This window comes from Ornithorhynchus anatinus, chromosome 15 (genome assembly GCF_004115215.2).
Source record: "Ornithorhynchus anatinus isolate Pmale09 chromosome 15, mOrnAna1.pri.v4, whole genome shotgun sequence".
NCBI classification, from domain to species: domain Eukaryota; kingdom Metazoa; phylum Chordata; class Mammalia; order Monotremata; family Ornithorhynchidae; genus Ornithorhynchus; species Ornithorhynchus anatinus.
The window spans coordinates 25,990,949-26,014,555 of record NC_041742.1 but is presented as its reverse complement, the minus strand read 5'-3'; the positions used below and the strand labels follow the sequence as shown (position 1 = coordinate 26,014,555).

Sequence of the window (23,607 nt, the reverse complement as noted above, 5' to 3'; positions counted from 1 at the left end):
AATGGACACCGTCATCTCCTTGCTCACGGGCCTGACGGACTCCATGGTGAGGGCAGTAAGACACACTAGCACTTTGGCTGGTGAGTACACCTCCCCTCCGCACCGTAACGCGAATGGTAATTACGGTATTTAACGATCACGGTATCTGGCGAGCGCTTCCTAGGCGCGCGGGCGCCGTACTAAACGCCGCGGTGGATGGAGGCCGACCGGGTCGGGACACGGTCCCGGTCCCGCCCACCTCGGTCCTCATTTTTCCAGACGGGGGAACCGAGCCCAGGGAAGCGAAGTGACTTGCCCGGGTCACCCGGCAGGCGAGGGCGGAGCCGGGATAGAACCAGTCCGCTGACTCCCAGGCCCGGGCTCTGCCCGTTACGCCGGGCCGCCTCCCACTTGGAACGGGATCCGGGCGGTCTCGGGCAACGGTTAGCGCGGTCGGCCGGTCAGTTGCATTTACTGAGCGCTTAACTGCGCGCAGAGCGCTGTGCCGAGCGTGTGGAAGAGCCCAACGGGACAGTAAAGCAGATACACCCCCTGCCCACAACCAGCTGTTGTCTAGAGGGGAGGACCGGCCGGACGAGGTCAGATCTTGAGCGTTTTCTGGCATTCTGGTCCTTCCCGTGGTACTTGTTTTAAGCGCCGACTACGTGCCGGGCACTGCTCTAAGCGCCGGGGTTAGATCAGTCGACCGTTGTTGAGCGTCACTGTGTGCCGAGACCCGGGAGAAGGCGGAACGACGGAATCAGCGGACGTGTTCCCGAGGCGTAGCGAGCGGAGGTTAGCCACGTGGGGCTCGCCTTCGTTCGGTCGCGTTTCGTTCGACCGTATTTATCGAGCGCCCGCTGCGCCTCGGTTTCCTCATCCGTAAAACGGGGATGAATCCTACTCCCGCCTCCTCGACCTGTGAGCCCCTTGCCGGGACAGGGACCGTGTCCAGTCTGATTTGTCTCCACCCCAGCGCTCCGCTCAGCGCCTGGCACCTAGGCCCGTGCTTAACGAATACCAATAATCGTAATCATTTTAAAACGGAGCCCCTCGGGGGAATTTTCGGCTCGTCATCTGAACCCGGGACGGCCAGATGGCCTTGATCTTTAAAGCAAAAACGAGCCGTCGTCTACCTCCCGCGTGCGGAGGTTTCCGGCCGTCCTTCCTGATACTCCACCTCATCGCCGTCTGGCACGATGGAATCGAGCCTCTCGCTCTGCAGTCGATGAATGGTATTTATCGAGCGCTGATACTATGCGCAGAGCGCCGTACGAAGCGTTTGAGCGTGTGCAAGTCAGCAGAATGACCAGAGTTTCAGCGGCCCACCGTTTAGACCGGGGGGGGGGGGGGGGGGGGACGTTCCTGTGACGGACAGAACCCGGGCCCGGGAGTCACGAGGACCTGGCCTCTCGTCCCGACCCCGCCACGCGTCTCCTGTGTGACCTGGGGCAAGTCGCTTCACTTCTCTGGGCCTCAGTTTCCGCCGCCGTAGAGAGCGAGGATTAAGAGCGTGAGCCCCGGGTGGGACGGGGAAAGCGTCCCGACGGCTCGTTTTGCCTCTGCCCCGGCGCCCGGAACGGCGCGTGGCACCGAGCGAGCGCCTAACACGTTCCGTAACTGTTAATGTAAATTCCGGACACGGACGCGCGTGCCGTGAGGTGAATGAAGAGGGCAGAGTGATGTCGGGAGCGGGGAGAGACGGGAGGCCGGGAGGGCAGCCAGGAGAGATCTGTCCACTCGGCCTTGGTCCTTTTTGATTCTTCACTCTCCCGCCTCCTAGCCATGAAGCTCCTGACGGCTCTCGTGAACGTGATCTCGAACCTCGACGTCAGCCAGCGCAACGCCCAGAGGCTTTACGAGGCGGAAGAGAAGCGACTGACGGGGAGGGAGGCCGGCTGCCCTCTACGCCAGCTCGACCGAAGGAAGAAGGAGGTCAGCCCCCTCTCCTCGGGGCTTAAACGGCGGTCCGACAGAAGGGGCCGCTCCGGCTTATCCGGGGGCCTTCTCCTTTCCCTCTTTATGATGCTCGGGAAGCGCTCACCCCGGGTCGGGCGCTGTCGTAATCGCCGCGGCGGATCCAAACTAATCAGGTCGGACCCGGGCCCCGTCTCCGGAGCGTGGGGCTCGCGGTCTAAGTGGGAGAGCGGGGCTTTTTAATCCCCGTCTTACGGAGGAGGAAACCGAGGCCCTCCGCGCCCTCTCCCAAGCGCCTAGACCGCCGTCCCGCACTCGGTAAGCGCTCAGTAAATACCCCGCAGCGAATGCGTTAACGTAAGAGAGCCACTCAGAAAACGCAAGCCTCGATAGGGGCGGTTTTGTCGCCCGGGCCGGCAACGGATCGGTGGCAGGGGTCAGACGGTCGCGTTCCCCTCGAACCCCCGCCCCGTCGCCTCCTCTCCGTCCGTAATCTGTGGAATCTCACGGGCCGGTTCCCCTCGCTCGCCGGCGCCGAGACCGACCGCCGCCCCGGGGGATTTTTGCCTCGCCAGTTGGAGCGGAGACCTGTGGAAATCGAGAACATGGTGCACGCGCTTTTCCGAGGGACTTTCCTGTGGCGCTACAGGTAAGGGCCCCGGGCGCGGTTCTTTGCGGATCTCCGGTCCCCGCCCGGCCCCCCGGCTCCCGCCGTCGTGACCCGGAGGGCCGCGGGCCTCCTCGCCGTCGAAAGCCGGGCACGTCCTCCTCCTCCGGCCTGGGTCTCCTCGGCGTCCCGTCGCCACCGCCTCCAGATTCTCCTCCTTCCCGGTGGTCTCCCACCCGCTCGCCACGTGCGCCTGTGGCGCGACTCGGCTCTCACGCGATGACGACGGCGGTACTTTTTAAGCGAACGAGCCGCCGGCCGAGCGGATGGAGTCGGACACGGTCCCCGTCCCAAGCGGGCCTGTGGTCTCCATCCCCGTTCCCCGGCCGAGGGAACCGAGGCCCGGTGAAGGGAAGCGACCCGCCCGAGGTCACCCGGCAGACGAGCGACGCAGCTGGGTCTTCCAGGGCCGGGTCCGATCCGCGAGGACGCTTCCCTCCTCCCCCCCCTCGCCTCCGTAAAGCGTGTCCCTCATCGGCCGCTCTCCCTCAGGCTCTCTCTCGCGGGCTTCCCCGGCTCGTTTTTCTACCAGAGAAGCCCTTCGGGTTCCGGCTCCTCGGGAAAGCGCGCCCACCTCCTCGCCCTCGGCTTTGAAGCCGCCCGTCCCCTCGCCCCCGGGCAAGTCAGGTCACCTCCCGGGGCCTCTGACCTCGTCTGGGAAACGGGCCGGAGAGCGCCAGCCCCATGTGGGACGGGACCGGGTCCAACCTGCTTAACTGCGTCCAGCCCGGCGCTTAGGACGGTGCCTGGCACGAAGTCAGCGCTTAGCCAGCCCCATTTCAGAAACAAGTGCGAGCGTCCTCAGAGCTCAGAGGTCGGTCAGTCCTATTTATTGAGCGCCTGATGTCCTTCGAGCAGCGTATCGAGCGCTAGGGAGAGAGCGATATAACGAGACACGGACCCACTCCCCGCTCCCCACGAACCGACGGTCCCGGAGGAAGGTGGGAAACCCCCCCGTCGGGCGGGGGAGCGGATCTGCTGATCCTGCGGGATCGCCCTCTCCCAAGCGCTTCGCGCAGGGCACCGCCGATGAGTGCCGCGGTCGATGCCGATGAGCGGTTTTTGGTTTTGCAGCCTCGCCGCGGACCTCAAAAGAGAATCGGGGGACTCCGGGTCAGGGGCGGGGGAAAGCGGATGAGAGCGGCGTCCTCTCGTTCCTCGGCAGAGACGTCATCCCGAGATCCGAGCCATCTGCGTGGAGGAGATGGGCGGCTGGCTAAGGATGCACCCTACTATGTTTTTAAACGACAGCTACCTGAAATACGTCGGCTGGATGCTCTATGATAAGGTGGGTCGGTTTCGGCGCCCTACCGTGTGCGAGCGCCGCCGGTGGGGACGAGCGCGTCGGGGCGGCCGCGGTCCCCGCCACGTGCTCACGGTCTCCATCCCCGTCCTCCGGGCGGCCGCCGCCGACGGTGACGACCGACCTTTCTCCCCCGTGTCGTTATCGTGATTAACGATCGTATCTCTTGAGCGCGTACCGTGTGCGAAGCGCTGCACTGAGCGCTTGGGAGGGGACCGTTGCCTGCCCACAACGAACCCGCGGTCCGGGGGGGGGCGGGGGGGAGACGGACATCAGTAGAAGTAAACGAACGGACACGTCGCAGATATGAACGTACTATACGGATACGTACGGCGGCCGTGGGCTCGGCGGGGTCGGGGGACGGGAGACCGCTCCCCCAAGCGCTTAGCGCAGCGCTGTGCACGCAGCATGCGCTCAGATAGGGTCGGCTGGAGTCGCGTCGTGAGTACCGAGCGCCGTCGCGTCGTTTCCAAGTGGGCGACCTCCGGGGATCCGTTTTCTCCGCCCGAACAGGGTCCTCCGCCACGATCCTCAGCCTCGCTGACGGTTTTTCCGTCAGCCTCGTTAAGGTGTGCTATCCCCGTAGCCGCCGGCCTGTCTCTTCCGCGTTCCCCCCGGACTTCCCCTAGCCTCAGTCCCCTCCCTAGAGCGTCGGCGCTCCTGATGACGTGTCCGAGACGCGCCCATCTTGAGTCGAGTCGTTTGGCCTTCCAGAGATCGGTCTGTCCCCGAATCCCTCCGTCTGGTTCTCGGGCAGTCCCCGGCATCCGCTGAAGCCTGCTCCGACCCCGCGTTCCAAAAGAATCGTCCCGTTTTTCCACCGTCCGGCCCTCGGGTCCGTACGGCGTCGCGGGAAACACCCTGGAGGCGCCGGTTTGTATTTCGGAGCCGGGGCGGAGGCTTATCGAGCGAGGGCTGACAGGGAGACAGCGGAGGGTGCTCGAAACGGGAGAATCCACGTTCGCCTCGCTGACGCCGAGGCGGTGGATCACCGTCTCACCCGCGAAGCGGCTACGTCGTTCAGTTGTGTTTATCGAGCGCTTACGGTGTGCAGAGCGCTCCGCTCAATGAAGGATAGATAGATGGTCCTCTTCCAGCCCCTCGGGACTCCTTCCGTTCAGCCGGTCGGGTCGACGGAGCCCTTCCTGCGTGCGGAGCACCGCGCCGGGGGCTGGGGCGAGTAGGACGTGACGGTGAGCGGGCGCGTTCCCCGCCCGCGACGAGCCGACGGTCTCGACGTGACTAGAAATAAAGAAATGACAGATGTGGACTTGAGCGCCGCGGGGCCGGGACGGGGGGGGGGGGGGGAACGGATCGAGGGAGCGAGTCGGGGCGCCGCGGAAGGGAGCGGGAGGAGGGGAGGGCCTCCCATGAGGTCTGCGAGGGGGATCGGAGGAGGGAGGGCGTCGGAGAGCAGAGGCAGGAGGTGGGCGAGAGGGCGGCGGCGAGCGAGACGAGACGGGAGGGACGGCGGGAAGGTCGGCATCGGGGGCCGGGCTGGAGTAGGACGGCAGGATAGCGTGCTGAAGACGAGGAGCGGCCCGGGCCGGGGAGTCCGAGGCCGTGGGTTCTGATCCCGGCTCCGCCGCCTGTCTGCCGCGCGACCTCGGGCGAGTCACCTCACCTCTCTAGGCCTCATCTGTACAACGGGGATTAAGAGGGGGAGCCCCACGTGGGACCCCCCCCCCCGATGAACGTGCATCTACCCCTGCGCTCAGGACAGCGCCTGACACATAGCGAGCGCCTGGCAAAATCCATTTCTTCCCCCAGGTGGCCGAACTGAATAGATAGATCCGTTTCTGAGTTGCCACGATCAGCTTGCCCGTCCGCGTGAACGGCCGAGACTCGCTGTGTTCCTTTAAAAACCCAAATCTTTAGCGCTGATTATGTGTCAGACTGTTTCAAGCCCCGGGGTAGATAGCGGTCGGTCAGGTGGGACCCCCGTCCCCGTGGGACTCGTGCTCTAGGAGGGAGAGCGGGGCGGGGAATCCCCGTTTTCCAGGTGAGGAGACCAAGACTCAGAGAAGTTAAACGACTTGCCCAGGGTCTCCCAGCGGGCCGGCGGAGGAGCCGGGATTAATGCCGACGGTGAGCGGGGTCTCTTGCGAGGAGACGGAGGCCCGGGGAGGTCAGGTGACTTGCCCGGGGTCCCCCAGCGGGCCGGCGGCGGAGGCGGGATCGTCGCTGACGGTGAGCGGAGCCGTCTTTCTATCTCGTAGCAGCCGGAGGTGCGGCTGAAGTGTCTCCTGGGCCTGAAAGGACTCTATGACCGGAAGGATCTCGCTTTCAAAATGGACCTTTTCTCCTCCCGGTTCAAGGTACTCGGATTCTGGTGCCTCTCCCTTTATTCGGTTTCTCGGTACGGCGTTGGGTGGGCGCTCACTCGGCGCCCGGCGCCGCGCCGGGCAGCGGGGCGGATAGAAGGTCGTCGGGTCGGACCCGGTCCCCGTCCCACCCGGGGCCGACGGCCTCCGTCCCCGTTTTACGCTTCTCCGTCCCGGCAGAATCATTCTCTTCCCTTGGCCTCTCCCGCCGCTTTTGGGCTCTTCTCCTTTGAGTAACGGCCGCAGAGGTACCGCGGTCGTGAATCGGTTTCCGTGGGCAGCACACGGTGCTGGGAGCCGGGAGAGGTGGCGCAGCTGGGGATCGGACGCAGTTTCCGCCCCTCGGGGGCTCCCGGTCTATTAAGTGGCGTGCAGAGCACCGTGCTGGGCCCCGGGAGAGGTGGCCCGGGCGAGAATTAGACCGGAACCCCGTCCCTCGGGACGATCACGGTCCGTTAAGGGGTCGCTGGGGGCGGAGGCGGTGCCCCGGCCGCGGCCTCTGTCTCTCTGGGGGGCTCGCGATCTCCGGCGTTGAAGCCGGGGAGAAGGGATTGGAGACAGCCACGTCGGGCGTGCCGAGGCGTGAGGACGCGCCGCTTCACGGAGCGCTCCGAGCGCGCGCGCGGGAGCCAGGCTCCGTCCCCCCGCCCGTGACCCCGTGCCGGAGAGGTCTCCCGTCGGGTTCTCGGAAGCGGCCGGGACGGAGCGTTGAATTTCGTCTCCCTTCTGCCTGCCCCCTAGGAGCGCGTCGTGTCCATGACTCTGGATAAGGACTGCAGGGTCGCCGTGGAAGCCGTGAAGCTCCTGATGCTCATGTCACGGTAAATAAGGCTTTCTTTAATGGAAAGAATGCCCGGCCTGGCGGGCGTTAGGCTTCGGTCGGCGCGGAGAGGCGGCGTTCCACTCCCGCCTCCGCCACTCGGCCGTCGGGGGACCCCCGGGCCAGTCCCCTTGCTTCTCTGGGCCTCGGTTCCCTCGCCCGGAAAACGGGGACGAAGACGGCGAGCCCCGTGTGGTACCCGTCGAGCGCCTACTGTCCGCGCGCCCGTCCGACCGTATCGACCGAGCCCTCGCTGCGTGCGCAGCACCGGAGCGACCGGGCCCGCGTCTCGACTCCCGAGTTGACTTCACGCCGGCGAGATGATCTTCTTTCTCCCGTGGTTACGGTCTTCCATTTCGAGCAGCGGCCGTCTCCCCCTCCAGACCGCGGGCTCGTCGCGAGCCTCCTGTATAACTCGGTTCCGTCTTACTCTCCCACGCGTTCAGTCCGGCGCCCGCGGTGAGCGCTCGCTCGATACCGCCGAGGAGGAGGAGGGTGGCTGGATTTACCTTGCCGGGTGACTAGACGACGCCGATTGCCCGGAGCCGCGGGCGCGTCGGCGGGGAACGTGTCCGCTTATTGTGCGGCTGGACCCTCCCAAGCGCTCGGTACGGCGCTTGGCACGCAGCGCGCGTTCAATCCGATCGAGGGAACGCCCCGGCCTTGTCAGTCGGGCCCTTATCCGAGATCCGAATGGATTCAGGAAACGATCCAGAAGAAGGTCTGGGGGTAAATAGCTGAGGTAGTTTGCCCAGGGGAAAGGGTTTAGGATATAGATCTAAAGATAGGCATAGATAGATACTGTTGTTGATTATCCGACGTGGATGGTGAAATCGCTTCTGTGGGTGTCATCCGGGGAGCCCCCTTCCTCCCCTTCTCAGATTAATTTCCGCATGGCACGCGTTGAGCGCTCACCGTCTGACAGACGAGGGAACCGGGGCCCGGAGAAGGGAAGCGAGTGGGCCCGAGGCCCCACGGCGGACGCGTGGCGGAGCCGGGATGAGAACCCGGGTCCCGCCGGCTCCCGGGCTCCGGCCCCTAAGCCTCACGGCTTCCCGGCCTTCGCGGAGCCCATCCCTCCCGTCCCCCCGGATCCAGCGAGGTCCGCCGCGCCAAGCCCCGCGCCTGCCGAGAACCTTCCCGGCCACGTCGACGAGCCCGTTTCTCGGCCGGCCGCCTCCGGGGCCGGGCAGAATCCAGACAGAAAGCGGATGAGCCTCTCTGGCGGCTGGTCAAAAATCGGGCATCCGATCCACGCCGGGCCCACTTCCGCGCTGCGGCTGTGTGCCGGAAAACCTTCCCTCCCCCGAAGGTATAAGCCGAGAGGAACTTGCCCTTCCGCCCTCCGCCTTTTCTTCCTCCCCCACGGTCTCCGTTAGGCGCTTACTGCGTACCAGGCGCCGTACCGAGCGCCGGAGTAGGTAGGGGCCGATGGGGTCGGACGCGGCCCCGTCCCACGTGGGGCTCGCGGTCCTCGCCCCCGTTCTGCAGACGAGGGAACCGAGTCCCGGGGAAGCGCCCCGCCCGGGATCGGAACCCAGATCCCTCCGACCGCAGGAAATGAACGGACACGTCCCCTGCCCGCGACGAGCCGACGGTCCAGAGGGGGAGGTGGACGTTAACAGAAATAAAGAAATCGCACATCACGTGCCTGGCGTATAACGAGCGCTCAACAGATGTCATTTCGAAACGGACGCTCCTCGGGACCAGGAGTTTCGGCAAGCGCTTAACCAGCGCCGCCAGAATTAGAGCATTAGCTCACGGTGCCGGCACGCCACGGCGCTGTCTTCAGCAGACCAGATACCTTCGGGGCCCGGCCGGCTTAACCTTTCCTATCGGGCGCCCGGCATCCGGAACGCTCGGATTTCAAGACCCCGGAGAGCCTCCCCCTCGAGTCGGCGTCCCCGGCCTTCCTCTTGCGGAGGCGGGGCGGGGAGGCGGAAGCCCTTCGCCCGCCCCCGGCCCTCTCGGTGGCGCCCGCAAAGGGCCAGGCGCCGTACCGAGCGCCGGGGTGGATATGATCTAACGGGGTTGGACGCGGTCCAGGCCCCGCGCGGCTCCCGGTTTCCGTCCCCGTTTTCCGGACGGGGGAGCCGCGAGGCACGGGGACGGGAAGCGACCGGCCGGAGGCCCCGGGCGGCGGAGCCGGGATGGGAACCCGGGTCCCCCGGACCCCCGGGCCCGGCTCCGTCCCCTAGGCCGGGGGCGGAGGGCCCCGGGGAGGAGGCCGAGGACCCCCCTCTCGGCAGCGGCGTGACCCGGGTCCGAGTTATTTTTGTCCGAAGCGGCTGCGGGACGGGACGGAGAAGGCGAGGCCGTTCCGGCCTCCCCGCCCCCTACTTGGTCCCCCACGTCGCTGGTTAAGCGCCGGCTACGCGCCGGGCGCCGCACGGAGCCCCGGGGCGGACACGGGCCAATCCGCTAGGACACGGTCCCCGCCCCGCGGTCATTCACCCGATGGGTCGTTTTTATCGCGCGCTTACGGCGCGCAGGGCACCGAACCGCGCGCCGGGGAGCGGCGCCGTCGAACGCCGTCGAGTCGTCTCCGACGCGCGGCGACTTTACGGATCTCTCCTCCCGGGGACGATCCACCGGCATCTGTCGTCCTCGTGCGCGCGTCCCCGGAGCGGGGAGAGTCCAGTCGAGCTCAAAACAGACGCCTTTCCGGCCCCCGACGAGCTGAGGGTCTGGAGACGGGCGTGGGGGGGGGCTCCCTTTCCCAGACGAGGGAACCGAGGAACAGGGAGGCGAAGAGAGGCGGCGGAGCCGGGCCACCGGGCCGTTCCGCCTCCCTCGCGCGTGAGCGGCGGCCATCACGGCCTCCCTTAAGCGCTTAGGAAGCACGAGACGCCGTACTGAGCGCCGGGGCGAACGCGGCCGGGCGGCGCGGACGCGGGTTGTCGGAGCTCCCCGGGGGCCGGATCGGAGGCGCGGTCCGGGAGGGAAGGGAATGCGAGGCTCCTCGCCCGGCTGGCCTCGGGACGGGAAGGAAGAACGTCCGCCACCCGTCACCGGAGCCGGGAGGCTCGGCGGTCGGGCCGGTGACCCACGGGCCCGTCCGGGGACCCGGGTCCCGATCCCGGCTCCGCCACCCGTCCGCTCCGCGACGAGCCGCTTGGCTTCCCCGGGCCTCGGCTCCCTCGGCCGTCGGACGGGCGCGAGCCCCGTGGGGGACGGGGACCGTCTCCCGTCCGGCCGACTCGTATCCGCCCCGGCGTTTAGGACGGCGCCTGGCCCGCGGTAAGCGCTCGCGAGCACCGTTATCGTCAGCCCCGGCCCGGCCCGCCGGGGCCGAACCGGCGGGACGGGAACCTGGAACGTCCCCGCTTGTCCGGGCCTCGGTTTCCACGGCGGGAAAATGGGGGTGAAGACCGTGGGCCCCCCCCCGAGAGGCGTGGACCGCGTCCAACCCGATTAGCTCGTGTCCGCCCCAGCCCTCGGCAGGGCGCTCGGCACGTATACGGGCCCGGAACGAATACCGTAAAAAATCCGGAGCGTCTCCCAGCCGTTCTGATGCCTCGGTTTCCTCGTCTGTAAAACGGGGAGAAAACGCCGCTCCTCCCTCCTCGCGAGCAGCCGTAGGACAGGGAACCGCACCTGGCCTGCGGATCTCGAATCCGCTCGGGCCGGTATCGCTCTGTCGTCGTCTCCTTCCCCCCCGCCCCCCCCCCCCGCGGGCTCCGTCGAAGGCTCCCCTTCCGTTCCCGCTTCGCGTCGGCAGCGGTTTCTGATGGGCCGAGGACCGGTCCTCCGTAGCCAGGGTGGGCCGGCGGATCGTCCCGGGCCCCCGCAGCCCCCTCCCCGTGTCTCTCTCCCCCCCCCCCCCCGTCCAGGAACCGTGAGGACGCGCTGTCGTCGGCCGACCGCGACGCCCTGTGCCGGCTGGTTTACGCGGTCCACAGGCCGCTGGCGGTGGCCGCCGGGGAGTTTCTGCACAAAAGGTAGCCCGTCCGCCGGTCGCGGGTGAGAAACGGGACAGAAGGGGCAAAGAATCCTCCTCTGCGGGGGGGAAGCCGCCGGGGAAGGCGGCGGCCTACTGTCCGCTGTCCCGGGCGAGGGTGGGGTGGGCCTCGGCGGCGGCACTTGGTGTCTGGCTCCGGAATAATAAGAATTGCGGGAATGATCCACGGTCCCAATGCCCGGTCGTAGGGGCGCGGGAGGCGGGAGACCGTGAGCCTCACGCGGGACGACCCGGTGACCCCGTATCTCCCCCGGCGCTCGGAGCAGCGCCCTGCGCGTGGCAAGCGCTTAACGGATACCGACGTCATCATCATCATTCGACTCTGAGCCCCACGCGGGATAGGGACGGCGTCCGGCCCCATTAGCTTCGGGTCTGCCCCGGCGCTCGGGACGGGGCCTGGCACCTGGGCGTCAGAGACGGTCCCCGCCCACGACGGGCTGGCCGTCCGATCGCCTCGAGTCTGGCGTTCGGTCCGGCGCCCGGAGAACGCTAAGTGCTCGGCCGGTACCGTCGAGAAAACAACAGTGGAGACGAACCGTTCTCCCGACCGGGATTGGATATATTTTCTTTTTTTAACTCCTCACAGGCTCCTCGATTCCGCACCTAGCCAAGGGGAACGTGTCTCGGCGAAGGGAGGGAGGTCCGGCGTCGGCCGTCTGAAGTGGCTTCTTGCGTTCTTTCTGGAGGGAGAGGTGAGGGGGACGGGCATCGCGGGCCGGCGAGGGGGCCACCCGTCCGCCCCAGGGTTCAGCGCGGCGCCCGGCCCGTCGACGAAGGCCAGGGAGTAGAGGGGACGGGAGCTGTGGGGAGGGGAGGGGGGCGCCCGCCCCGCGCGGAGCGCTTGGCAGAGCAGAAGACGGCGATCGAGAGCGACGCGGGGCGGGGGGGGGGGGGGGGGGCGGACACGTCGCCGCCGGTGGATGACGGATGGACCCGAGCGCTTCCTCTCGCCCCCTCAGATGCACAGCCACGTCACCTACTTGGTGGACAGCCTGTGGGACTGGGCGGCGGACCTGCTGAAAGACTGGGAGTGCATGACGGCCCTCTTACTGGGCGACGTCGGGGACGAGGAAGCCGGTGGGTGAGAGGCGCCCGCGCTCCGTCCGCCTTTCTCAGGGAGACGCCTCCGGCCTCTGGCGTGCGGGGAGTCGGGCCTGCCGGGATCGACCCCCGAGGCCCCGGGCCCCGTCCCGCGGGGGGATCTCGGCCGCCCGGCCCCCCCGCCCCCCGTCCCCGGGCCCGGCCCGCCGGGTTCCAGTCCCGGCTCCCCCTCCGCGTGACCTCGGGCGAGGCGCCTCGCTTCTCCGGGCCTCGGTTTCCTCAGGCGCCAAGCGGGAATCCTCCCTCCCACGGAGGCAGAGAGCCCCGGGTGGGACGGGGACCGCGTCGGGCCCCGTCGCCCCGTGTGGAACCCGGCGCGCGGGACGGGGCCCGACTCCCGAGTCGGTGGGCGGTACCCGTCGAGCGCCGCGGTGAGCTCACCTCCTCCGAGAGGCCTTCCCGGGCCGAGCTCCCTCTACGCCCCCTTCACCTCCCCTCAGCTAAAGCCTCTTCTCCCCCCCCCCCGTCCCCTCCCCTCGGCGCCGTCCTCGTCCGCTCGACCGGATGCGTCTCCATCGCCCTCTCTATTTTGTCAAGGAGACGTACGTCGCCTCGATTCTATTCATCTGCTGCTGTTTGAACGAGACGTTCTTCCCCTCGACTCAGTCTGTCGCCCCGTTCTCGTCCGTCTCCCCCGATTAGACCGGGGGCCCGTCGGAGGGCGGGGACCGTCTCCGTCTGTTACCCGTCTGTCCGTTCCAAGCGCCTAGTACGGCGCTCTGCGCGTAGTAAGCGCTCAGTGAATACTCTCGAATAGGAACGGATGAGCGCCCGGGAGGGGGCGGCCCGACGGTCAGCGGCCGCGGTCCCCGCCCGCAGCGGAGGGGCCGGCGGGGAGGGGAAGCCCCGAAATGGAAGGCGGTGCGGCCCCGGGCCCCTTCCCGCCTCACGTCCCCGGACCTCGGATTCCCTACGCTCACGTCGAGGGCCGGAGACCCATCCCGCCCGAGAGGCCCCCGGGGGACCCTCGGCCCCGACGGCCCACGGCTCCCCGTCCCACCCGGAGCTCCCGGCCCCCGTCCCCGTCGGGCGGCCGGGCGACTGGGTCGCGCGGCGGACGGGGCGGGGGGGGGGGCCCGCCCGTCGAGGCCCCGTCTCGTCACCGCCGGCCGCCATCTCTTCCTTCTCAGCCCTCACCCCCGCCCAGGAGACGGCCCTGGTGGAGATGGTCGCCGTGACCGTGCGCCAGGCGGCGGAGGGCCGCCCTCCCGCGGGGCGGGCGGCCGCCCGCAAGGTCAGCTGGGTCCGGGGGCGGATTCTGGGTGCCGGAGAGCCGCTCCCCCGCCCCCCCCGCCGCGGCCCGGTTCCTCCCGCGTCCGTAACGTCCCTCCGCCTGCCTCGCCCGCTCCGGACCGCTGGCTCCTCGCGGGCGGGGAGCGTGCCCGTCGCTCGCGGCTCCCTCCGCGCACGCCGGGCGCCCGGCGGATGCCCGGGCGTGACTCGCGCTCGCCGTGGACGAGGGACGCGTCTCCCGCCTCTGGACCGCGGGGCTCTGCGCGCGGTGGGCGCTCGGCGAACGTCACGGGCGCGTCGGGGTCCCCTCGAGCTCGCCGGGGGCGGACGCGGCGACGGCGCGACGGGAGAGCGGACGCGTTCCCCGCCCGCCCCGGGCTTCGGGTCCGGAGGCGGGGACCGCCCGGAGGCCGCGGGACGGGCGCCGCCGCGGGGGGTGACGGGCGCGTCCGGTCCGCAGGTCCTCTCGGCGAAGGAGAGGAGAGTCCGGCTGGAGGACCGCGCGAGGATCACGGCGCACTTCTCAGCCACGCTGCCCCGACTGCTGGACAAGGTAGTGCCCGGCGGCCGCGGCCGCCGCCCTCGCCCGGGGTTTCCCCGCGCGGCTCCGCTGAGGCCGGCCTCCTCCCCCGCGCCGCCGACCTCTCGCCCGCCTCCTCCCGCCTCGGGGCCCCGTCGCGGGCCCGTCTCCTCCGAGGGGCCCTCCCCGCCGACGCCCTCCCCGCCTCTTCTCCCACTACCCTCCCGCGGCGCCCCGACGCGCTCCCTTTCCCCCTCCCGGGCCCCGCGCCGCTTAGGGCCGGATCTGTCGATCCTTCTTGTCCGTCCCCCCCGCTCTAGACCGCCGGCCCTCTGTGGGTCCGTCTCGCGTTAGGTTGCGCTCCCCCGAGCGCTCCGCCCCGCGGGCGGCGGACGCGACGGGCCGCCCGCGCGCGGCGAGCGCTCGGCCGACCGAGCGTCCCCACGCCCCGCCTCCCTCCGCAGTTCTCCGACGACGCGGGGAAAGCGGCCGACCTCTTGCGGATCCTCCGCTACTTCGACCGGGACGCGTACGGGGGTGGAGACGCGGAGAAGGTGAAGGCGGGGCGGCCCGGGGGACGGGAGGGCCCGGGTCCCGAGCCCCGGCCGGCCGCTCCCCTCGTCCCCACGCCCGGCCCCGTCCTCACCCCCGGGCCGCGCCCCCGCCTCTCCTCACAGCACGGGAGCGAGCTGGTGCGGCTGGTGACGGAGCTGGTGCTGAGACACCGGGACCCCGGGGTCCTGGAGGCCTGCGCCGTGGCCTTCGCCGTCCTCTGCGGCCTCGAGCCGAGCGGGCCCGGCGGGGCGGCCCCGGCCCGCGCCCGGCTGATGGACCGGTTGGGCGCCCGCCTCGCCCGGCTGCTGGAGGATTCCCTCGGCGAGGTGGGGGCCCGCGGGGGCGGCCGGCGGCGGCGCGGGGTCCCGCGGGAGCCCCTCGGGGCGCCGGGGCGGGCGGGGTCGGCCCGGCGACGGAGCGAGCGAAGGCGCCCGGGCGTCGGAGGACTCGGGTCCTCAGCCCGGCACGCGCGTCCGCCGAGCGACCCCGGGCGGGTCGCCCCGCTTCTCCGGGCCTCGCCCCCCTCACCCGTCGGACGGGGACGAAGAGCCCGACGGGGGGGGGACCGGGGCCCGCCCCGTCGAGTCGCGTCGACCCCGGCGCTCGGGACCCGGGCCTCTCGGCACGCGGTCGGCGCTTCGGGAGGACCGTGATTACCGTTCTAAGACGCCGGGCTTTGGGGGGCAAGAGAGGGCCGGGGAGGACGAAGCCCCGAGCCCCTGCAGGTTCGGGCGGGAGTTTCGGAATTTCCCCGGCGCTTCCCTTTCTCCTTCCTCGTCCCTCGGGGTTCAGGGAGAAGGCCTCCGTGCGGACGAAGAAGGCGTCGCCCAGATCTCCGCCACTCTGCAAAGAATAAGCGCGTTTTACAGGTGAGGGGGGGGGGGATCTCCCGCGTCTCACGGAAGGCGCGTCGGCCCCCGAGATCCGTCGGGCGCCCTGGGGCTCGGAAATCTCTCCGGGAGAGGCGGCCCTCCGGACTAGAAAGCCGACGCGGGGGAGATGGGATCCACAAAGCCCCTGCCTCTGTCTAGAGGCCGGGATGGAGAGGCGGCGCGGCCCAGCGGAAAGAGCCCGGGAGTCCGGGGACCTGGGTTCTAATCCCGGCACCCCGCCGCCCGTCCGCCGGGTGCCCTGGGACGAGGCGGTTCACCTCTCTGGGCCGCCGTTTCCCCCGCCGCGCCACGGAGATCCGACACCTGCCCTCCCGCTTAGACCGCGAGCCCCTCGTGGGCCGGGGACTGGGTTCGATCGGTCGATCCTTGGGTGGATTTACTGAGCGGGCGCTCGGGAGAGGACGACAGAACGGTAAACAGCGGCGTGGCTCGGTGGAAAGAGCAGGGGCTTCGGAGACAGAGGCCCCGGGTCCGTATCCCAGCTCGGCCACTTGTCAGTTGCGTGACTCTGGGCGAGTCGCTTCACTTCTCGGTGCCTCGGCGACCTCATCTGTAAAACGGGGATGAAGACCGAGAGCCCCACGTGGGACGACCCGATCCCCCCGGGTCTACCCCGGCGCTTAGGACAGCGCTCGGCACATGGGGAGCGCTTAACAGATACCGACGTTATCGTTATCGCTATTACTGAACGGGCACGCTCCCTGCCCACGAGGAGCCGACGGTGCGGAGTCCGACCCGAGTAACGGGCGTCCACCCCAGCGCGTACGACGGCGCCCGGTACGGAGCCCGGGCCGGGGGCGGGGGGGGGCCGAAAGACCTGGTCTCTAATCCCCGACGGGCCTGTTGCCTGCCGCGTGACCCCGGGCGAGTCACTTCTCTGGGTCTCGCTTCCCTCATCCGTGAAATGGGGACGGACACCGACGCAGAGAGGCGCGAAGCGGCTCGCCCGAGGTCACCCGGCAGACGGGCGGCGGAGCCGCGATCGGGGCCCGGGCTCCGGCCGCTCCCGCGGCGGGGCGGGGCGGGGGGGGGTACCCGCGCGGACGCCGCGGCGGGCGCGTGACCCGGTCCCGTGTCCCGCAGCACTCACGACCTGAGCGGCCGGAACGTGAGCGGCGAGACGGAGCGGCTGCTCGCCGTCGGCGCGGAGCACGGGAGCCTCCCCGTTCAGGTGAAGGGGGAGCCCGACCGGGAAGGCCGAACGGCCCGCGCCTTGGAAGGGAGAGATCCGTTCGGCCGTACTTCCCGGGCGCTCGCCGTGGGCCCGGCGCTCGGGACGCGCGTCCCCGCCCACGACGAGCCGACGGTCGGTATCTACCGAGCGCCGACTGTGTGCCGAGCGCCGGGCCGAGCCCCGGGGAGGGGGAGAAGGCAGCGATGAACGCGGACGCGTCCCCCGCCCGCGACGGGCCCGCGGTCGGCGGGATTTAGCGGGCGCTTCTCGTCCGCGGCGCGCCGACCTCGGGCCGGGACGGCGGAATTGGCCGACCCGTGCCCGTCGTGGGCCTCCTTCGGGACGACGATTGCGACTCCGGTACCCGTTCGGGGCGTGCTCCGTGCCGGGCGCCGTCCCGAGCGTCGGGGCGGGTCATGGGGTCGGATCCGGTCGCCGCCTCGCGTGGGGCTCCCTGAGAGGGAGCTGCCGTAAACCCTCGGCGCCCCGAGGCCGGGGAGTGACGACGATAACCCTTTACTACGGCGGTGATACGCGTCGTCGTTTTAATAACAGATCGGCCGTGCACTCGGCACCCGCCGCGTGTCGGCGGGTGGATGCGAGTCGGTCGGGTGGGGGCCGGGGCCCTTCCAGACGAGGGAACCGAGGCCCCGGGACGCCGGGGGACCCGCCCGAGGTCACGGGGCGGGCCGGGCCCGGACCGCGGGGCCGCGCCGCTTCTCGCCGCCGGGTCCGGGCCGAAGAGCGGCCCGGCGGCCGGAAGGACCCGGGTCCCGGCTCCGTGGCGCGTGGGCCGGGTGACCTCGGGCCCGTCGCGGCACTCGCCTGGGCCTCGGTTCCCTCGTCCGGAAAACGGGGATTAAGACCGCGAGCCCCGTGCGGGACGGGGACTCCGACCCGACGGGCTCGTAGCCGGGGCCGTGCACGTGGTCGGCGCTCACCGTCGTCACGGTCATTCTGCTGGCGCCCCGGCGCTTACAACGGTGCTTGACACAGAGCCCCTAACGCATGCCTCCGTTCCCTCTTCTGTGCACGGGGAGGCAAACCGCCAGCCCCGCGCGGGCCCGGGTCGGGCCTCCCGGCCACCCCGGGGCTCGGTACGGCGACCGGCCCGTAGCGAGGACTCGAGCGGTGCCGTTCTCTTCCTTTTCAATGGCTTCTCTCCTCGCTCCCCTGTCTGAGCCGCGTCTCCCTGTGTGTCTCTCCCCCCAGATCGCCCTCCCCGCCCTCCAGTGCGGCTACTTCGGCCTCCTGTGGCAGCTGGCTTCGGCCGCCGAGGGGCCGCTCTCCGAGGTGGGATTTCCCCCCAAACCCCCCGCCGAAGGGACAGCGAGCCCGCCAGCTGTGGTATCGAAGCGCCGGCCGTGCGCCGGGGCTTCCGACTCCCGGGCCCGGACCTTCGGCCGCGGGCGGCCCCCGTTCCTCGGTCGGCGTCGCGCTCGTCTACCGAGCGCGTCCCCCGCCCGCGAGGAGCTTACACGGAGAAGCGGCGCGGCCTAGCGGAAAGAGCCCGGGCCCGGAGGTCAGGGGACGGGGGTTCGAATCCACGGGTCTGCCGGGTGACCCCGGGCAAGCCGCTCCACCCCTCTGGGCCTCGGTCGCCTCAGCCGGAAAACGGGGTGGAAGACGGTGAGCCCCGCGCGGGACGGGGACGGCGTCCCACCCGTTCAGCCCGTATCTACCCCGGCGCTTAGGACGGCGTTGGGCACGGAGGAGACCGCCGCCGTCGTCGCGGTGTCGCGGCCCCCCCCCCCCCCCCCGACCCGGGTATCCACGGCGCCCTTCCCGCTGCGGCGACAGGCCCGTGTCGCCCGTCCCGATGTTTGGATGGCCTAATTTTTTCTTTTTAATCGGAATTCAGCCTCTCAAGGCGGTTCCTGGTCATTTGGAGGCGCCCCCCCCCCCCCCCCCCCCGCTCAGCAAGCGGGCCCTCCGTTACTTCGTTTCTCCTTTCGGTGGGAGAGGATCTACCTTTCATCCGTGAGGCCCCGACTACGCGTCGAGCGCTCTTCCGAGCGCCGGGTTCGCTAGGGGCCGATGGGACCGGGGACGGTGCTCCGTCAATGCGACCGAGCGAAGGGAACGTCCCCCCGGGGTCCACGGCCCTAAGCCCCGTTTTACGGGCGAGGTCGCCGAGGCACAGAGAGGGGAAGCGACTCCCCCCCGGGCCGCACGGGCGGACGGGTGGCGGGGCCGGGGTGAGAGAACCCGGCTCTTCCCGCCGGGCCGCCGTCGGAGGCAGAAGAAAAGAGTCTGCGTGTCGATACCTTTTCCCCGAAGGGACCTTTTCTGAGAATCCCCTTTATTTTTTTTTTTTTGGTTTCAGGATGACACGGAGGAGTTGAAGAGTCGGGTGAGGCGTTTCTGTCGGGTGTGCAGACCCTACCTCGGTCGCCCGGAGGAGGATCTGAGCGAAAAGGTGGGCGTCTCGGGCTGGCCGACCAGAACGTCCCTCCGGAAACGAGTCCCCGCCGGGGGTCGGCGGGCGGCGACCGTTGCGTCGTCTGGCACCGTCGGGGATTTGAGCCTCTGGGACGTCACGGGGTGGAGGGACTGGAAGAAATCGGTGCCGATAACGGTCGTGAGAACAGTGCCCGCCCCGCCGCTTCCCGTGAGCCGAGCGGTATCCTCGGCGCCGGCGGCCGGTCCGAGTCGGACGGGGCCCGCGTCCGGCCGCCGGGAGGGACCGGATCTGACCCCCGTTGGATGGAGGGGGAAACCGAGGCCCGGGGGGGGGGCGGAGGGCCTCGCCCGAGGTCCCGCGGCAGAGCCGGGCCCTCCGACTCCCGGGCCCCGGGCTCGCCCGAGAAACTCTCCACGGCGGCGTCGGCGGCGAACGCCGGAAGCTCCCCGCTCCGTTCCCCGTAACCCCTCTCCCGGCGCGCCCTCGCGTCTCAGGCCTTCGCCCTCCTCTGCGACCTGCTGTTCGCCTCGAGTCGCCGGGGCCGGAGAGACGGCGGAGGCGCCGGCGGCCCGTTCCTGCCCCCGGACCCGGAGCTGCGGTCGGCGATCCTCGGATTCGTCCGGCGTCGGGTGTTGGCGGAGGAGACGGACGGGGCCTCGGGTAAAAGGGACTCGTCCGCCGGCCCCTTCCCGCCCGGAAGGGCTCCCCTCCCTCCTCTGCGCCTCCGCGGGGGAGAAGCGGGCAGGTTTACGGACCGAGGCTCTCGGTCTCGGAGCTCAAAGGTGCCCCGCGCCTCGGGCTCTTAAGGGGAAGATGCCCGTCGGAGCGAGCGTGACGTCGGCTCTGGCGCTCCCGGCCAGGGCGGGCGAAGGAGATCGACGGAAGGTGCCTCTTCTGGGTTGGCGGGTCCTCTCTCTCCCCGGGGGATAAGTAAGAGGGAGCGAGGTCGGAGAGAAAAGCGGGGGCGGCTTTAAAGTTCCGGTCGGGAGGCCCAGGGGATTCGCCCGGTCGCATTCACGGAGCGCTCACCGTGGCGCGGGGCCGGCGGTCGATCGATCGGGGGCGGGGTCTCGCACGGGGCGAGCGAAACGGGCCCGGGACGCGGGGCGGAGGGGCGAGGCGGTCGACGCGCGGACCGGGTTCCCAGGCTCGGCCGAGACGGCGGCGGAGGGGCCGGAGGAGGAGAGGAGGGTCGGACGAGAGCGGCAACTGACCGCCTTGCCCCGGAGGAGGAGCCTGCTGGCTGGCTACTGCAGACTCATCGCTTCCGACGTGGTGGACGCGGCCGCGGCCGCCGAAGTGTTCAGCCACTACGTGAAGGTCCCTCCTTTCTTTTCCAGTTCTTCGGCGGCATCCGTCGGACCGCGCCGCGCGGCCGGGCCGGTGACGACGGCGGTCCCTGGGCGGCGCCTCCTCCGGGCCGGGGGCCCCGGGGCGGACACCGGCCGGCGGGGCGGGACGCGGTCCTCGGCCCCCTTTTACGGACGGGGGGACCCGGGGTCCGGCGAAGCGACTCAACCGGGGTCGGGACCCGGGTCCCGCCGGGCCCGGGCGCCGGCCACTAGACGGCCCGGCCCCTCACCGCCCTCTGGGTGTCGCGTCGGTTCCCCTGAAGGCCGGCGAGAAAGCGATGCGGGGGCCCCCCGGGATCACGATTCCGCCTCCCCGACGCGACCGGGTCCGCCGGAGCTCCCGGAGCGGATGTCGGCTCCCCGCCGGATCCCTCGCCCACGAGGAGCCGGCGGTCGGGTCCTCCTCGGGCCCCGTCTCGGACAGGGGGACGTAGGCTCGACTCCCGCGCGGTCCCAGATCCCCCCTTCCTCACCGGGGACCCTCCCGCAGAACGGGAAGCACGTCATCCTCTCCCCGGCGTCCGGCCCTCGAACGTCGAGGACGTCGCCTCTCCCCGTGGCGGTGACGCGCCTCTCCCTTCTCTCGCCCCGAGAAGGCGTACGACGACTTCGGGGACATCATCAGGGAAACCCTGAGCCGAACGAGGCACAACAGTCCGACGGGGGCGGCCAGGGCGCTGGTTCTCTGTCTGCGCGAGGTAAGGGGGCCGCCGCCGCGCCGGGAATCTCCGGATGGCGGGGGGGGGGGGGGGGACGACACCTGCGTCCCGGGGAGGCCTCCCCGGCCGAGACGGCCCCTCTTGGAAAAAAGGCGGCCGTGTCAACGGCCTCTCCCGGGCCCCCGTTTGCCGGTTGGGTTTTTTACGGTATCCCCCGGGCGCTTACCGTGCAGCCGGGCACCGGGCTGAGGGCTGCGGGGAGACAGAGGACAACGCGTTCGCGCACGGCCCGCGTCCCCCCCACGGGGCTCGTCCCCCCGTTCTACGGACGGGGGAACCGGGGCCCGGAGAAGCGGAGGCGACCCGCCCGAGGTGGCCGGGCGGACAGGCGGCGGAGCCGGGGGTCGGGAGGCGGGTCCCGCGCGGCCCGGGCTCCGCCCACCGGGCCCCGGCGATCCCTCCTCGCGGGCGGGAGTCGCGTCCGGCGGGCACGGGACGACGGCGCGGCCGACCCCACCGAGCGGCCGTCCCCTCCCGGGCGCTTAGCGTCGAGAGACACGTTCCCCGCCCGCGCGGCGCCGACGGTCGGGGAACGTGTCTCGGGGACGCCCCGAGGCGGGTGGGTCAACTTCTCCGTGCCTCGGCGACCTCATCCGCGAAACGGGGACTGAGACGGCGACCCGCAACCCGGTCGCCCCGCGTCCTCCCCGGCGCTCCGCGCGCGGCGGGCGCTTGACCGGTGCCGTCGCTACCGTCGTGACCCGCGCGCCTGGAAGAGCCCGGGGCCCCCGGCGAGCGCTTAACGGACGCCGTGGTGATCGCGCAGGCCTTCCGGAGGCAGCCGGGGGCCCGCGGCGCCCCCGGCGAGTCGGCGGGCCCTCCGTTGGCCCACGTGAGAGAGTTGGCTCGGCGGTTCTCCCTCACGTTCGGCTGGGACCCGGCCAAGTCCCGGGAGGCGGTCACCGCCATCCACAAGTACGTGTCGCCCCGGCGGTCGGGGCCGGGGCGGGGCGGGGGGGGGACCCCTGGGGTTTCGCCCACCTCTCCCCCGAGATCCGGGACGGCCCCCTCACCCGCCCGTCCGCGCCTCGGCTCCCCCGTGGGCCGAGGACCGCGTCCGCCCCCGGGGGCCCGGCCGACACCGCCGTCGGCGTTCCCGGCCCCCCCCTTCCCGCTCCTTCCCCGCAGAGAAGGGATCGAGTTCGCCTTCGAGCGACCTCCCGGGGCCGCGGGGGACGCCCACCCTCCGAATCTAAGTTTCCTGACGGTCGTCGGCGAGTTCTCCGGCAGGCTGTTGAAACCCGACAGGAGGCTGGTGTAAGTGGGGAGCGCGCGGGGCCGCGGAGGACGGTACGCGGAGCGCGGGGGGCCCGGGAGAAGGGAGCCACGGCGCCGTCGGCCGCCCGACCCCGCTCGGCTCCCGAGCCGCCGCTCCCGAGCCGCTCGGGGCAGACGGGGCCGTGGGGGATCCCGGGGATCTCCCCCCGCCCACCCGTCCGCCGGCCGGGACGGGAACGGCCGGCCGTCTCTTTCGGTCCCGGGGGTCCCGTCGGGTCGGGGAGGCGTCCCTCCCGACGGACCCGGCGGAGACGCGCTCTCCGGGCGCCTCTCCGGGTCCCTCGGTCGGCCGGACGGCCCCGGACCGAGCCCCCGGGAGAGGAGGCGGGGAAACGGCACGGGGCGGCGGATGGAGCCCGGGACCTCGGGCGAGTCACCCTACTCCTCGGGGCCTCGGTCGCCTTGTCCGGAAAACGGGGCCGGAGACGGAGACCCCCGCGGGGGACGGGGACCGGGTCCCACCCCGCTGGCTCGGCCCCGCCCCGGCGCCCGGAGCGAGCGCTCAGCCGGCACCGCCGGCACCGACCGGGACCGGGATCGTGGCTGGGCGGAAAGGACCCGGGCTTGGGAGTCGGGGGTCGTGGGTTCGAATCCCCGCTCTGCCCCTTGGCTGACCGTGGGCGAGTCACTTGACTTCTCCGGGCCTCGGCGACCTCACCGGAAGACGGGGATTAAGAGCGTGAGCCTCACGCGGGACGGCCCGATGACCCCGCATCTCCCCCGGCGCTCAGAACGGCGCTCCGCACGTAGTAGGCGCTCGGCAGATGCCAGCGTCGTTATCGTCATTAGGAAACGCTGATCCGATCTGGGCCGACGTGGCTCTCTGCGGCCGTCGCCGGCGTCGTCGGAGAGGGTATCCGGTCGGCGCCCGTCGGACGGGAGGCGGTCCCCGTCCGCCGCGGGGTCCCGGCCTCGATCCCCGTATGACGGACGAGGGAACCGAGGCCGGGAGGAGAGAAGGGACTCGCCCGGGGTCACGGGGCGGGCAGGCGGGGGAGCCCCGATTCGGCCTTCGCCTCCCGGGCTCTACGGGCTAGGCCGCGCCGGACGGTTATCCACGTTGGGGGTTTTTTAATAATAATAATAATAATAATCATGATAAGGTTGGTATCTGTTAAGCGCTCACTACGTGCGGAGCACCGTTCTGAGCGCCGGGGGAGATACGGGGTGATCGGGTCGTCCCACGTGAGGCTCACGGTTAATCCCCGTTTTTTCAAGATGAGGGAACCGAGGCACGGGGAAGTGAAGTGACTCGCCCACGGTCACACGGCCGACAAGCGGCAGAGCCGGCCGTCGAACTCACGAGGCCCGGGCTCTTTCCCACCGAGCCACGCCGCTTTTAGACGGAGAAAGGCGACGTCTCGGGCTCCGGCCGGGAGCACCCGACCCCGAGCCTCGCGGGACGGG

General features: G+C 70.5%; 2 protein-coding genes across 3 annotated transcripts in view; one reads left to right on the top strand and one right to left on the bottom strand.

Moving 5' to 3' along the window:
* Nucleotide 1: 1 nt before the first annotated feature.
* Nucleotides 2-19,954, top strand: LOC100083619 (cohesin subunit SA-2-like). The gene is made up of 18 exons (XM_039914171.1): nt 2-80; nt 1,763-2,041; nt 2,472-2,545; nt 3,729-3,851; nt 6,086-6,184; nt 6,932-7,011; nt 10,844-10,951; nt 11,558-11,663; nt 11,931-12,048; nt 13,203-13,306; nt 13,766-13,858; nt 14,290-14,379; nt 14,503-14,706; nt 15,173-15,249; nt 16,357-16,444; nt 17,660-17,740; nt 18,774-18,866; nt 19,346-19,954. The coding sequence occupies exons 1-18, from the start codon at nt 2-4 to the stop codon at nt 19,655-19,657; spliced, it is 2,208 nt and encodes a 735-aa protein (XP_039770105.1). The 3' UTR covers nt 19,658-19,954.
* The window catches only part of PPP2R3B (protein phosphatase 2 regulatory subunit B''beta), a 26,303-nt gene continuing 21,403 nt past the window's right edge, over nt 18,708-23,607 (bottom strand). For both annotated transcript variants that reach the window (XM_039914236.1, XM_039914237.1), the window contains one exon: nt 18,708-19,000. The gene's annotated coding sequence lies outside the window, so the exon portion shown is untranslated. The remainder of the gene's footprint in view (nt 19,001-23,607) is intronic.

Coding starts and splice junctions, on each gene's coding strand:
- LOC100083619 (XM_039914171.1), top strand. CDS start 2: ATGGACACCGTCATCTCCTTGCTCACGGGCCTGACGGACTCCATGGTG. Junction 14,707..15,172: donor TGGAGGATTCCCTCGGCGAG/GTGGGGGCCCGC, acceptor CTCGGGGTTCAG/GGAGAAGGCCTCCGTGCGGA. Junction 15,250..16,356: donor AGAATAAGCGCGTTTTACAG/GTGAGGGGGGGG, acceptor CGTGTCCCGCAG/CACTCACGACCTGAGCGGCC.